This window comes from Hyalella azteca, unplaced genomic scaffold (assembly GCF_000764305.2).
Source record: "Hyalella azteca isolate HAZT.00-mixed unplaced genomic scaffold, Hazt_2.0.2 contig2281, whole genome shotgun sequence".
In the NCBI taxonomy this organism is placed as follows: domain Eukaryota; kingdom Metazoa; phylum Arthropoda; class Malacostraca; order Amphipoda; family Hyalellidae; genus Hyalella; species Hyalella azteca.
The window spans coordinates 46,383-61,591 of NW_025932564.1; the positions used below are offsets into that span (position 1 = coordinate 46,383).

A 15,209-nucleotide genomic window follows, 5' to 3' on the forward strand; every position below is an offset into this window, starting at 1 on the left:
TTGTAACGTCGCTCTGACCCGGCAATCAATCACCACTCACCTCGGTAGAGACTAGCGTCAAGCGATCACCACTCACCTCGATAGTCTAGCGCCAAGCGATCACCACTCACCTCGGTAGAGACTATAGCGCCAAGCGATCACCACTCACCTCGGTAGAGACTAGCTCCAAGCGATCACCACTCACCTCGGTAGAGACTAGCGCCAAGCGATCACCACTCACCTCGGTAGATACTATAGCGCCAAGCGATCACCACTCACCTCGGTAGAGACTAGCGCCTTGCGATCACCACTCACCTCGGTAGAGACTATAGCGCCAAGCGATCACCACTCATCGAGATGCTGACAACCGAGACTAGAAGCATAAAGCATACATCATTCATCCTGATGCCAACAACTGGAACGATCAGCATTCACCTAGATAACAATTGGAACTTAATGAAAACAACTCTAAATCTTGATGCCAAGAACTGAAACGATCAGCAGTCACCTTGATAACAATTGGAACTTAATGAAAACAACTGTAAATCTTGATGCCAACAAGCGGAGCGATCACCAGGCACTCACCTTGATGCCAACACCCACGTCCTCCTCTTTGGCGCATTTCAAGGCAGGGCCTTCAGTGGAAAAGTGGTCTTCGATGTACATGATCAGTTCCGCAGTCGCACTTCCACACACAAATGGCACATAAATTTATTGGTTTTTCTTAAGTTTGTCTTTCAGCATTTTCAGAAAACGTAGCTTAATATGACGAGCGTACAAATTCACTATAAAGCGTGGTCGCGAATTTAATACAGCCTTTGGCAAGCCACTGGAAATAAAATAAAGAGAATTATAACACTAACAGTATTGAAAAATATTCTCTCATAAACGAGCGTTCGGTCATTAATTAATTCTACTGAGGACCATTCACCAAGGTTTACACTCACTTAACTTAGTCAATTTTATAAACAAGAACGTTCAAGGCTCCATTCAGCTCCACCAGATTATATCTTTTGTTCAAAGCACACAACACAGACGTTAGAGAGGCACGTGTTCATACAATATACATGATTTGTATTGACATTTCTGTTATTGAGCGAGGACTTCTACGTTGACCTTGCATGATGAAGCAATTTAGTCGCGCCCGCCAGCTGTTCAGGGTAAGGGCCTGTCTCTCACACGTACGGGCGCAGGTGCGCGTACATCAACGAATGCTATGAATAAAATATTAATAAATGAATATTTTCAATACGTAAATTTTTAAAGATGATTGCCTGATAGATTTATAATGTGACAGTAATTTACCAATAATTAGCCCTTAATTCTAGACAGTATACTTCAAATCAATAGTTGTTTCTAGTGAAACGCGCGAACCGGCCAACTAAGAAAATCGACTAGGTTACAACATAAAATATTTTTCTTGAAGACCTTTAAATGTAAGAGCGCAGAGATCGAGAATCTTGATGCCGACGCTCGTGCAAATCAGCGTCTCATAAAATAAAATTTCAGCAATAACATAAGGAGAGAAAATGTATCGAAATTTTCATTTTTTTACTGAATTATTTTTATTTAATTGCCCACAACTGATCGCGGTGAGAATAAAAGCTTGCGGCGCAAGCAGACGATGACGATCGAGAAAGACGCTCCACAGACCGGAACCTCTTAAAGAAAAAAATGTGCACATGTAAGAACCATTTGAGAGATCCCCGTTCTGCTCCGACAACTTCATCGAACGGTAGAAGAAATTTTATTTCTCGTGAGGAATGAGTGATAGTTTATACAGAAAAGTCGGTAAAACTTGAGATGAGGGATACATGAACAAATTTAAATCATTACAAACTTAGCCTTGCTACGATTTCATCTGACTTCATGTAACCAGTATGACATATTTTTCCACTTCCCAAATTTTCCAATACAAAAAAATCATATTCCAGTCAAAGTTTCATCTGCACCAGGTTAACTTGGTAAAGCACAGCTGTGTGAGGTCAAGTCATAATAGCTGGAGCCACAGGTCGTGTCAGAGGGTGTCTATACTTTCACAACGTTTTGCTTGTGACCCACACTCATGAAAAACAAAGACTCACATACCCTGAAGAGGAAGTTACTACAAGAACATTGTAAAACAGCCTGAGAAAATCAATCAGTTCAACCTCTTTCACGAACCACAAAAATCTGCTTCCTTATAGTAGGCAATATACGTATTAAAAGAGTATTAATTAACTTGCACATAGGAACGCACTTTAATACACCAATCAACCACTACCAATTAGTCAACCATTTACAACCAATTAAACAAAATTAACTTTATAATCAAGCAATATTATCTAATCAAGCAATATTCACAATCAACCAATATCAAACACTCACCAATCAACTATTATCAAGTTATCAAACATTATGAACTTATCAGCTATGACCAACTAATCAGCCATTATCAACCTATCAGCCATTATCAACTAATCAACTATTACAAACTAATCGGCTATGATCAACTAATCAACCATTATTGACTAATCAATCTTTATCAACTAATCAACTATTATCAATTAATCATCTATTATCAACTAATCAAACATTATCAACTCATCAAACATTATCAACTCATCAAACATTATCAACTCATCAAACATTATCAACTCATCAAACATAATCAATTTATCAAACATTATGAACTTATCAACTATTACCCACTAATCAACCATTATCAACTAATCAGCCATTATCAACTAATCAGCCATTATCAACTAATCAATCATTGCCAACTAATCAACCATTATCATCTATTATCAACTAATCAACTTTGCATTCAAATAAAGGACGCTCTGATTACGCTTCAGTATCCGACTACGGATGGCTCATGCAGCAGCCTGACGACAGTCGGAATAATATACGTTTAAAAATTACTTTTTAAAAACAACACTTCTAAAGAATCTAGTGTTTCCAATGTTACAGATGTACAATGAATTTCTTATTTTATTTTCGAATATTAAAAAATTAATTTTTCTATTTTTTAATATACCTATAAAATTTTTTCAAATTGTTTATTCTGTCAATTGATTCATGCATCGCCTCCAACTTCACACAAGTGTGCAAAATTTCATATCAATTGGACAGGTAAAAGTGTGTCAAATATCACTTATAAGAAATTTGTAGTTGACAAAATTATTTTTTCATTTTTTAATATTAAAAAACATTTTTATTCCTAAAATTATTTATTTTGTCATTTGATTCATGCATTGTCTCCAACTTTACGCAAGTGTGCAAAATTTCAGATCGATAGGATAAGTAGAAGTGAGTTAAATTTCGATTACATGATTTGTAGCAGACAGACAAACAGACAAACAAGAAGTGAAGTTAAAGAAAAGTGTTGTAATAAACGCAATGGAAGCGCAATTAAGACTTCAAAGATCAGCTCTTCTCCGGGGCTAAAAATTCTACCATGAAAATATCTCACCCGAAATTCAAGGTTTACAGAAGCTAAATTTCGAAGGTAATGAGGCTGTCCCATATGAGCCTTCCGTCCAGCCGCTTGCTTCCTTAATGCTTACAAGTATCAGAAAGTCGAGTAGAATAAGCATAGGAAGTGTAAAAATTTCTTGAGGAAGGAAGACTAATGACGGTACATGGATGGCCTAACCATCTCCCCCTCCCCGTAGTGGACTTGAGGTCGCGCCTGCTCCGTTAGTCGCGGCTGCCGCGTCATGCCGGCCGGGTGGGTGTCCTGACTTCATAGCTGCGTCGGCACGCAAAACGCAATCGACCGGTTAGGCAGAATGGGAGGCTTGAAATTTCTGTTCAATGAGATAACGGAAAATTTTCCGGCTCAACGCTTTAGGCTACCCGAAAATAAAAACCACTATCTGCAAATGGAGGAGTCTCTTTTTAGACATGGCTCTTCTATACCTATACCACCAGCAATCTCATTTTAAAGCATAAGTCGCAAAACCTTGCAATATACATCCCACAAAAAAAACTTTTATTCTGAGCGGAACAGCCTAATTTTTCATTGAACGTTAGTAAATACATCCTTTCCTTTTTCCACAGACAAAAAATTTTTGCCATCAATTTGGCAGAGAGTTAGCTGTCCTAAGTAGTGTTTTAAACACAAAATCTTGCAAGGCGCTGCTTTTTTTTCGAGCAATGAGCGGGAGAAAAAGTGTTCAGGTTTTTACGTAGTCAGAGGTCACTGGAAGTTGGCTATCGCAAAAGGCCTAACAAAAAAACTCCACTCTATGCACGCAGGCAAATGAAACACGGCAAGCACAAAAAAAAAATTTCAATATGTACAAAATAAATAACTTGCTGGTGATTCTTCACCAGTAAGTGAAAAATATTTTTGGACTAATAGTTCAAATTTTTTAAATAGTTATGGAAAATTGTAATTAAATATAATTCTAAGGGGGAATCATTCAAATGGACGTACAAAAAAAAAAAACTACGCTAAGATTACGAGTATTCATTTCATGGGTCGATTGAAACGTGATTAGTTCAGCTACACGTGAAAGTTGTCTTACACTCGCAGGCTTACATACATCACGGAGGTGTATACGTACAATATTTTCAATTCGATCCAGTTCGGCACTTCGCGCCACGACCTACATTTCGGTTTACAAAGGGTTATAGCTTACACCATTGAAACGTTGTATTCTGCGAATACGGACAAATCAGTAAGAAATATTGTAAATTATAAGTAGATATTTGATCGTACAGATTGAATTCACTAAACATGCACGACTTTGGCAGCGCTATGGAGTGTCCGAGTGTCAACAGCACTGAACGCGATTTCCCTCACCACAAGAATCGTTAAAAGAAACAACCATCAGTAAAGAGGGAAAGCTGCGACGAGCAGCGAAACCAAGACAAATGAAGTACGACGTTTTGCTTTCTACATTTATTTCCAGCAAAACAGTAATCCATCTACAGAATGCTAGCAATCATAACAAAAACGCACTGAAAGGAGAGCATATGTGGAAACTTGAAATTTTTTGGGACGAACTTCGTGTAACAGATGTGTGCATTACCACTCCAGCACATCCGTCTTATACGGTAGTATGTTTGTCATCGTGACAGCATATGTCCGATCCCCTATTATGATTGAAATATGCAAATAATTCGATATAAACCCTTACATAGTATAGTTTATAAATACTGAACATTATTTCACGTTTAACTTCACAGCGTCAAGCGACGGTGCACAACATAATTCATCATTCGTTGTCTCCTGCCCTGAACGAACATTCTACGAGATTAAACTAGCTAACTCGCGAATTTAATCTTTACTCAACGTCTGGATGAAAATTCAGCATACTCGGAAGACAAGTCCATTGAAAGTTCGGACTAAAAAGGCAGTTCTTTGTAAGACATGAGCATTCTGCACTCGAGATGGAAGCCTGCAGCAGTAAAGAGCTAGCATCCACAGCAGAGTGCCCGAGCCCACGTGAACTGCAACAGTGTGGGCGCACCTAACCTACGTATCAACATGGACAGCCCACGTACATGAAGCAGTAGCCACCTCAACTTTTAGATTCACTAATACGAGCAGCTTTAACTTCATTTATTTTTTAATTATTCGAAGTTCTAATGACCGATGGTTTGTTTGAGAAAAGCGATGAAGTCCAGTTGTAATCTGATGCACTGGAAGCAACAGAAGGACAAAAAAATGCAACTTGCGGCTGTCGCTGCGAACGGTTATCGTACCTGCCACGCTGCCGGAGGCCCGACTTTTTACCTCATGATACATAATTTATCAGGTACAATGAACGCTCTTCCGCTCCCAATGAGCTAAGCAATACGGTAAAAGTAAAAAAATTACCTAAGTACTGGATCCTCAATAAGCAATGTTTCGTTTTTTTTTCTGTAGAATTTAGCCTGAAGGTAAAATGTTTTATCTTTGAATGAAATTTTTCTCATCTCTTGAATCGAAGGGATACAAGTACTTTCTTCTCCCTAGATTATATCTACAAGTCTACAACCTAATATATTGAAATACACATAGCAACAACAGTAGTTCAAAATTGCCAAAACAAGGCTAGGCTAGCTTTTATCAAGGCTAGCTGTCCGTTTTCCCGAATAAATTTAATATATAGCTTGAAGTATTGAAATGCATTAAACACTTGCGAATGTAATCATTTCCTCGCGAGAGAGACACGCACAGTTTCACAGGGACACTTAGTCTTGGGAATCTTTTTTGAAAGTACCGTAGTGTTTAACAGTCTATACTATGGCAGATGAAGACGATTAGACATTGTGCGCAAAATTGGCGACACGATTAGCTGTTTGGCTTTTAGCATTTGAATACGATTAAAGATTGTGCGCAAAGCTGGCAAACAAGATTAACCGCTTAGAGATATCCAGATTCCAGGAAGTGCCTAAGTTTGGCCATGGACATCGCATGGCAATTGCTTTAGTTTCCTTGTAATTTTCGTCAAATAAAATTTTGTACAGATGCATATGACCTTAAAAAACTATCAAAATATCCGGCAGGTTAAGGCTGATTTCATGTAGAAAGAGATGTAAAAATACACACGAAATATATCACACTCGAGTCAAGACTCAAGTCAAAATCAACCCCATCCTCAACGAAACGCACGAAATCCCCCAGTTCAAATGTTATTCAAAGACGCATTGAAAAATAGTTATCTAAAATAAGTGGGCCCTGACACCTAATACTATTACTAATATTAACAGGTTACAGGATAGCTACTGCTGAGGCTATGGTTGACGACTTGACATTCACGTAGCCTACTCGGTACTCTTACTATGTAGTATGTACATTCATAATGAATTCATTTCATGAGCATAGCATTAACCAATTGCAAAATGTGAAGATTGTGTACAATTTTTTATAAGGACAATCGATTGACTATCAAGTCCGAAAAAACCTACCTTACTAAGTTACTAACCTTAGTAACCTCACAAACATAGGCCAATGCACATTGCAATTCAACCATGCTGAGAAATTGAGAATTGCACGATCCAACGTAAACAACTCGATATTTCGAGGTTTCCTGTAAACAGAGTGTAGGATACTGAAACTTTCCACATTTAATTCCCTAAAATCTGTCTTTCGATTGAAAGCAGACCGGCAGACGAGCGATTATAGAATATGTTTATGCACGAGCTTCTTTCAATTTTGGGTTTTGTCGAAAACTGAAATTGCCACTTGCAAGTTCTCACAACTCAACTATCAAGTTATTGTTTTGGACTTTACAAACGGGTTAAGTTTGAATGCAAAGCTTGTGAAGTAAATTTCACTTAAATAAAAAATACATCAACATGTCAGAGCAGAACGAATTAATATAGTCATTCACATTTCACGATACTTAACGCACGAGCTTCAACTTTGCCGGTTCTCTACAAGCTTGTTGATCAGCTCTCCAAATGACACAGCCATACTTGACCACGTTCTAGCATGCACTGAGTGATGGGAGTGAAGTCAGTGAACCGAGTGATCAGTGATGGACTGATGGCATCATGGCGGGACATGGCCGATGGGAATATGGTTATATGGGATGGGCCGGGCCGCGACCCGTCGCGAAGAAGACAGAAACTTGAGTTAAAAGACTAGGTCTAACAATTTTTTCCTTTAATTAAAAGTTGGCCCTGCATAGCATCGCAAGCATGCGTAACTAGTTGCTGGCATGTTTCTTATATCAAAATAAGCTCCATGTTTTGCCATGAAAAATACGCCTAATTAAAATTGAAGGACCAAATTATCAGAAAAAAACGGGAATTACACTTTTCATAAAAAAGGCCCAAAACGGATAAAAAGGCCAAATTAATTTTTGTCGGGCCAATGCCTTTAAAAAAGGCCACATCTGCGAAATTTGGCCTGAAAAAGGCACATCTGGCAACACTGGATGGGATGGGAGTGGGACTCATGGGCCGGGGGCCGCCGGGCCGCGAAGAAGACAGAAACTTCAGTTAGAAGACTAGGTCTAGCAATTTTTTCCTTTAAATTAAAGTCGGCCCTGCATAGCATCGCAAGCATGCGTAACTAGTTACTGGCATTCTTGTTATGATATCAAAATAAGTTCCATGTTTTGCCATGAAACATACGCCTAAACTACGAAGGAAATCGCACAGCAAAATATCGTATATATAATTTTTGAAGCTCATTTTTTAAATAGTCAAATTTTCACTGCTAAATTATGGATGATTTCTAGACAGATGTTCTTCAATGGGATCACATTATGAATTCACAATATAAAATATTTAGAGTTCATTCCAATCATTCGCATTCATCTTGCGCAAGCATTCTTACAAAGACTAAGCGCCGAATTCTGTGCCCTATTAGCAGAAATGAACGTCGATAAATTTCAGAAATCTTTTTAGAAAAAAATATATATATCAGATTGATATTTAGAGAGTGTAACAAGCGGGCTTTCTACCCGATGCTATGTCTGTCTCTTATACACATCTAGATGTGTATAAGAGACAGGTGTCAGCCCCGGCATGTCAGCCCCGGAGTGTCAGCCCCGGAGTGTCAGCCCCGGCATGTCAGCCCCGGCGTGTCAGCCCCGGAGTGTCAGCCCCGGCGTGTCAGCCCCGGAGTGTCAGCCCCGGAGTGTNAAACCATCATATTCGGAGTATGTAAATAATCTAGAGCCACTTAGGAAGGTCACATTTATAAATAAATATTATATTACATTATGGCTTGGCATATTATGAATATGCTAAATGAATTAGCATATAGCTAAATGAATTATGGCTTATGAATAATATTATGAATATGCTAAATGAATTAGCATATAGCTAAATGAATTATGGCTTATGAATAATATGCTTGGCATATTATGAATATGCCAAGAAACAAGGAGATACGAATAATCTAGAATGAGTCACTAAGCAACAGATTTTGTTAGACATATCAGACCGCGGTCCGTCATGGCGACCACGTCAATTTGACCAGCAACGATCGCTGTACGGAACTGAGAAGCACTTGCAGAGCTGCGGTGTGTCAGGACAGAGATTCATATATTACCCGTGTAAACTATACAAGAAATAAATAATTGCTGAATCCTTAAAAAATAACAATTCTTAATACTGATGATTTAACCTCATGTGTGCGTTGTCGATGGTGAGGAGCTAGTAGATTATACAGTTATACCTATAATAATGTACTATGCATTTAAAATGACTAAACATTGTTCAGTGTGTGGTATACACGAGTACGTGACATTATAATTCTAACAACAATAGCTCGTTCCATAAATATCTACTTCGAAGTTCAATAAAAAAAACTATGCAATCACTTTAGAAACATTCGTTTTCGCGTTTTTTCGCGAAAACTCATATATGTCCATTCGTGTGCCCACGAAAGTTGATGCCAAGGAAATTCAACATTAATATTTATATAATTTAAATTTTGATGGTTTGTTTGTGCATGATATTAGAGAGGCGATCGCATTGCATCTTCTCTACAATCTTATTTTGACCAGTTTGTTACAACGTGTAACATTATTGGCATATGTAACCTAAACCTAGTCCCAAGCTATATAACCTTGTCCTTGTTTACCTGCTACTTATTCGACACAATTTTCCTAGCAACGCCTGATTAACCCGCTAATAAATGATAATTTCATTACAGTGGAATTCACTTGACATCGAGAAGGTGGAACGAGCCCAAAAAGATTCGACTGCAAGCTCTGATTCCGACATCATAAAAGAGAGATTTCTGGTCGAAGATTTGAGCTTTGTCAATCAAGCAGAGCCAAGCTTCAGCAATACTCCAGAAGAGATTAAAATAATTGGTAAAGAAATGGATTACTCCCCCTTGAGCCAGAACCGTCAGGAAGGCAACGAAATTTGCAGTGAAGAAGTATGTAACAAATTCTTCATTTGGAAGTTAAGGTTTCTTCACACAATCATGGCTGCAGTCCTGGTGTTTGTGGGCATGCAGCAAATAGAGCGACCCGACGCTGCGGTTTGGATTGTGAGTAAAAACATTATATATGAATAGTGATACTGGTATAAACAACAGGTAGATATATTTTTATGGAATAAATTCATCCAAAGACGCGTATCCCCAGAGACGCGTATCACTATATCCCAGTCGGTCACAGTCAGGTTCTGAGCACCCAAGTTAGAGTTCCTGAGTACTTAACCGAGCTATGGAGAATTTATTACATCTAAATTTTCATTTATTACACCAATAATAAATTATACAAAACAGGTGTCAGGATACCTTGACGACATTGCAAAAAAGAACTTGAAACGGGATAAATAATGAAATTACTGTTAAAAATATATATACTATGCCTATTTTCGTAAGAGCCCCGCATATGGTAGTATCTTTCATTATTTGGCTTAATACCCAAGTTATAAAATGAAAATTTCAACTTTTTCAAATAAGGCAGGTATTCAATCAAAAACGCGTCGCTATAATTTAAAAATTGTTCTGAATAATTTTATCTGGAATTTCACCAACAATTGTCAATTATAGTCGATATATAAAACTCGCGGAATTTGTTCTCCATTCGACGGTTTTAATAAAGCAAACAATGAAACGGTTTCATTTTTTCTGTTTCAACAGCCCTTGTTCACGGTGCCAGCCGTTATCACATTGCTCTCGACACTCAAAGTCACGTTCATCGGTGAGTGCAAACATTAAATTACCCAAAAGACTTGTTTGATGCCAACACAAATTATGATTTAGTAACAAATATTTATCGTGAAACATTATTAACAGGATGAATTGCGTGCAAGTAATAATTCGTGTCCAATATAAAACTCGAACAAAACCATTTTGCATTGAACCTAATCGCACTTCGTGAATAAAACAAAATTAATGTAATATATAACGAAAAACTATGAATATCCGTCATAATAGTCATTTGTTCATTCATATTTCTTTTCAAAAATTATAATGTTTTATAATTTTTCTTATCTATTTATGATATATTTTAAAAAATTTCTCCTTGTTTGTTCATATTATATTTATTAAATTTGTTTATATATATGAAAATTTGTATATTTTTCATAATGTATAAAATTTTTGCGTTTTTATATAAAATTTCACAAATTTCACGGCCTAAACTTGATATTTATTGTAAGATGGCGTATGCATGCGTTCGCTGGTGAGCGTGTATCTGGGCAGCGCGATATGCCTTATGTGATTATTATTATTATTATGCATTATTATGTAATTAATATTATTATTATGTATTATTATGTAATTAATATTATTATTATGTATTATTATGTAATTAATATTATTGTAAGATGGTGTGTGCATGCGTTCGCTGGTGAGCGTGTACCTGGGCAGCGCGATATGCCTGCTGATCTTCCTGGCTACGTCACTGCTCGTGGTCATGGCTAAGCAGACCTACGACGTTACCTACAACCCTCTCAACTTCCAGGAGGGCAGGTATGAATATCTAGATAGATATATGAATGCAGGTATGAATATCTACACATAGGCATAACTTACGCATGAAGGTGGCGTAATTTATTTATAATAAATTAAATGAAATTAATTAAATGAAATATATAATAAATTTATAATAAATCTAATGAATAAAAGAATGTATAGGCATTCTCATGTAATTTATACATGAGAATGCTTATACAGGCAGGTATAAATGTATTTTTATACTTGGTCATGTTTATACACGAGCATAGTTATACATACGAGTAGGAATAATCATAAATGGATGTAATTATTCGCATTAGTAATCACATTTATACCTGTGCATGCTTATACAGACGGTAAGCATACTTAAATACGGGCAGTGAGACAAATTTGATAATTGGCATACTTATTCAAACATGTAGGCATATTTATTCATAGATGGGAATAATTATGCATGCAGGTAAACATACATATGAAAACACATATGTACGCACATTCATGCAGGCAGGAAGGCACTATATCAAATATTCAGGTATCAAGGTAGACAATTGATCAAATGATCAGTGCATGTGCTTGGTTTAAATTGTATCAAATAAATCAGGTAACATGTGACACACTTTAATAGAATTGATTTTTTTAGTTACAATTTATATGAAGATAACAAACTTCCACTAAGAAAAGCATTTAGACTGACCAATAGTTTAAACGCACTCGAAAATTCAAACGCTAATATTCAAATATTAGGTCTTCTGAAAAAATATCACTTCTACTATTGAATGTCAGCAAAAATTTGCTTTAATTTGAAGGGAGATGATGGCCGTGGCAGTGTGCGTTGGCTGGCAGAAATTCCACCTCTTCACGGTTAAAGAACAAGCAAGGTATTCATTCTTTTTCTTAATTACGAGTTCAGTCACTCCGCAAAACGATGCGAATAAACTCTTCTATTCCTGCATTTAAAAAGTTCGCTAAGAATCGTAATGTATTTATATATCAATTCCTTGACCATTTAAATAAATCTGACAAGTGAAGTGAATTTTTGTTGAATGTGATGCACTACATCAGATTCGGTGGAACCATTTCAATTGTAACAAATACTAAAAGAAGTATTGTAACAACAATACTTCTTTTAACAATTTTTACAAATACAAATAACAATTTTTTTAACAATTGTAACAAATACGGCCGTTAAACTAACTAAGGGAATGTTTCTCCAGGGTGACCAGAAACCAAAAAGGCCACCAAAGACCGGCAACGGTCTCAGCTCAAGCTATGCTGAAGCGCCTGCTTACGTTGATTATAATTCCGGGGGCGCTGTTTTTTGCAACGTTGAGTGCGGTACGATTCAAGGGTCGGTTGCAGGGAATTTTTTTCTGGACAAAGTCCTCGATTTAGTTTATTTTTCAGTTGGTCGACAAAACTTTACGATGGAAATACTTCCTCATTAAATTTCACCAAGTACGAAAAAATAATTTTTGCTCATTAAATTTTACAATGTACAAAAAAAAAATAAAATTTAATTTTTGCACCGGAAGATACAAATTTACTGGAATATATTGCATTTTAAGCAATAATGTACTCGGACTTGTCCGCGCAATAATGTACTCCTTTTTGTCCGCGGACTTGGCCGTTTTTAGGCCATTTGACAGCCCTGGTGTGTGGTGTCGCACCCAACGTGATAAGTTGCTTTGGAAGCTATGCAGTAAAATTATTCAGAAAATTAAATGATTTGCTTTGAAGCTGAGAACATGAAGGGCTGAAATATCCACTGGAAGCTTAGTTAGCCTTGGAAGGTAAGCAGCTAAAGACCTCAAAATACACATTGATTTGCTTTTGAAGCTGAGAACATAAAGGGTTAAAATATCGACCGGAAGCTAAGTTAGCCTCGGAAGGTAAAGACATATAGATTTGCTTTTGAAGATGTGCAGGTAAATTTTCTGATTATCCAAGGCTTTTCAGGCAGGTGAGTTGTTAAATTATCAAAATGTACATCAGTTTTTCTCCATCGGCAGCAGAGCAGCCAAACACGGCGAAAAACGGTTGCTAAGCATGTAATTACGCACCATTAAATACAGCATATGTTTTTTCCAAGTAGGATGTTAAGTTCCAATAGTGGAAAGTTGAGTAAAACTTCGGCATCTGCCCTGACATTAATTGTTTCACTGTGTCCTGTAACGAGAAGATTTGAACTAGTGTCATGTAAGATCGAATCAAGACGACGTTTTGTTGAGAAGTACATACATATATGATAAAAAATATAACTCAGTACTCACTGCAGTGAGTGACAGAAAGCGCATTTTCTCGTCGACGAAAACGTGAAGTCACAGATGGACAGACAGACGGACGGACATGACGAGCACAATGGTGCATTTTTTTCATGAATGAGAAAAAGCGCTAAAAACTAGCTAAATTCATGTTAATGATGAAGGTTAGAGAAACTCGTCTCCATCTCTTAGTTTTTTTAATAAAGATGGCTAATAATTTAGAAAAAACACACACATATACGTAATAAATTAAACATTAAAATTTAAAATATTTGGAAAGCTTCCGAGAAGAGAAGGCCTAAGTCAAAACCGCCGCATACGCAGGCAGATTACCGAGCCTATAACCTCTCTCTGGCCCAGCCAATCTCTGGCCTAGCCAATCTCTGGCCTAGCCAATCTCAGGCCTAGCCAATCTCTGGCCTAGCCAATCTCTGGCCTAGCCAATCTCTGGCCTAGCGTTTACCACTTCAAACTTTTGTTGTCATGTGCAGGCTTGAAAACATTGTTGACAAATATTTCATATATACGCTCAAATAACGACAATTTGAGAATTCGAATAAAAAAATTATGATATAATACGGTACGTGGAATGAGTAGATAATATGAAATAAAATGCGAATGCCATTGAAAGTTGGGCGAACTCATTCATACTGACAACGATGTACTGAATATTTCTAATAAATATTCAATTTTGAACAAGTCGGGCAAAAACAAACACAATTTATTTAGTTGAAAATATCTAATGACAATGTAATTTCAGGCGCCAGCCTTAAATAGAAACGATATAAAAAACTTTCTAGCGTGACCGAAACAGCTTCATATTTATGATGTGATAATTAAATCTTATTAATCGTGGTTCTCTGATCAGTTGTGTACGGTTTTTATTGACGAGCGGTGGCAGATGAAGTGCGGTATCTGCAGAGTGGAAACTCATGTGTCACTGGTAGTAGGATGAATCTAATCGACACATTTATGTTTTTCTGACAACTGAAACTTTACTTTCACTTGTTTCAAAATTCATCCGGAAAACGAAAAAATTCGCATTTAATTTATGCGACGAGGTCGAAGCTTAGGCATTTATAGTAGCATGTCCGCCATTACCAATCCAGATTTACATCAACAGGAATTACTTCTTCCAGTGATTTCGACCACCGTAATTAAACAAGGATGTAGATGCTACGTGTACTAATACTGTCGATGATATTTTCATGCAGCTATATACACACGATTTCCACTTCACTCTAAAATGTGCATTATTTCATTACATTTCACTGTCGCCTTCATCGAAACCACTATCAAGTTTCACTATCTGAAAAATTTAGACAGAGAATAAATTTCCAAGTAACTATCATAAATTTTGTCATGCCATAAGTCTTAAAACCTTAGCAGCTCGTTTAAATTTTTATTTTTTCGATATTGGCTCAAATTGAACAGAAAATTATTTATAATCAAAAGATGGCATAATTTTTTTTTGTTTTAGATGAAGTTAAAACCAGAGCCGACGTGAAAGGAAATAATTCTTGCAATAGTTATTGTTTTATATCGGTAGGAAATTTAGGTCTTTTGTTTTTGCTTTGAGTTCAGTAATATCAACATAGTCAGTTCATCGCTAGACT

The 15,209-nt window shown here is 36.8% G+C and overlaps 2 protein-coding genes across 2 annotated transcripts in view; one reads left to right on the top strand and one right to left on the bottom strand.

The window, feature by feature from the left end:
* Positions 1–7,343, bottom strand: part of LOC108668663 (ras-related protein Rab-23-like) — a 12,841-nt gene extending 5,498 nt beyond the window's left edge. The window contains exons 1-2 of the mRNA XM_018155906.2: positions 7,311–7,343; positions 565–808 (exon numbers count right to left, since the gene is read on the bottom strand). Of these exons, the coding sequence (XP_018011395.1) occupies positions 565–645 (81 nt within the window). The 5' untranslated portion in view covers positions 646–808; positions 7,311–7,343. The remainder of the gene's footprint in view (positions 1–564; positions 809–7,310) is intronic.
* A 1,577-nt stretch (positions 7,344–8,920) lies between these two features.
* Positions 8,921–13,089, top strand: LOC108668661. The gene is made up of 7 exons (XM_018155904.2): positions 8,921–9,058; positions 9,569–9,913; positions 10,514–10,574; positions 11,203–11,347; positions 12,139–12,210; positions 12,547–12,680; positions 13,070–13,089. The coding sequence occupies exons 1-7, from the start codon at positions 9,041–9,043 to the stop codon at positions 13,087–13,089; spliced, it is 795 nt and encodes a 264-aa protein (XP_018011393.1). The 5' UTR covers positions 8,921–9,040.
* The last annotated feature ends 2,120 nt before the right edge of the window (positions 13,090–15,209 follow it).

Excerpts from the sequence above, each read along its gene's own strand:
- LOC108668661 (XM_018155904.2), top strand. Across the intron at positions 10,575-11,202 it reads ACTCAAAGTCACGTTCATCG|ATGGTGTGTGCATGCGTTCG; the intron begins GTGAGTGCAAAC and ends TATTATTGTAAG. Across the intron at positions 11,348-12,138 it reads CTCAACTTCCAGGAGGGCAG|GGAGATGATGGCCGTGGCAG; the intron begins GTATGAATATCT and ends TTTAATTTGAAG.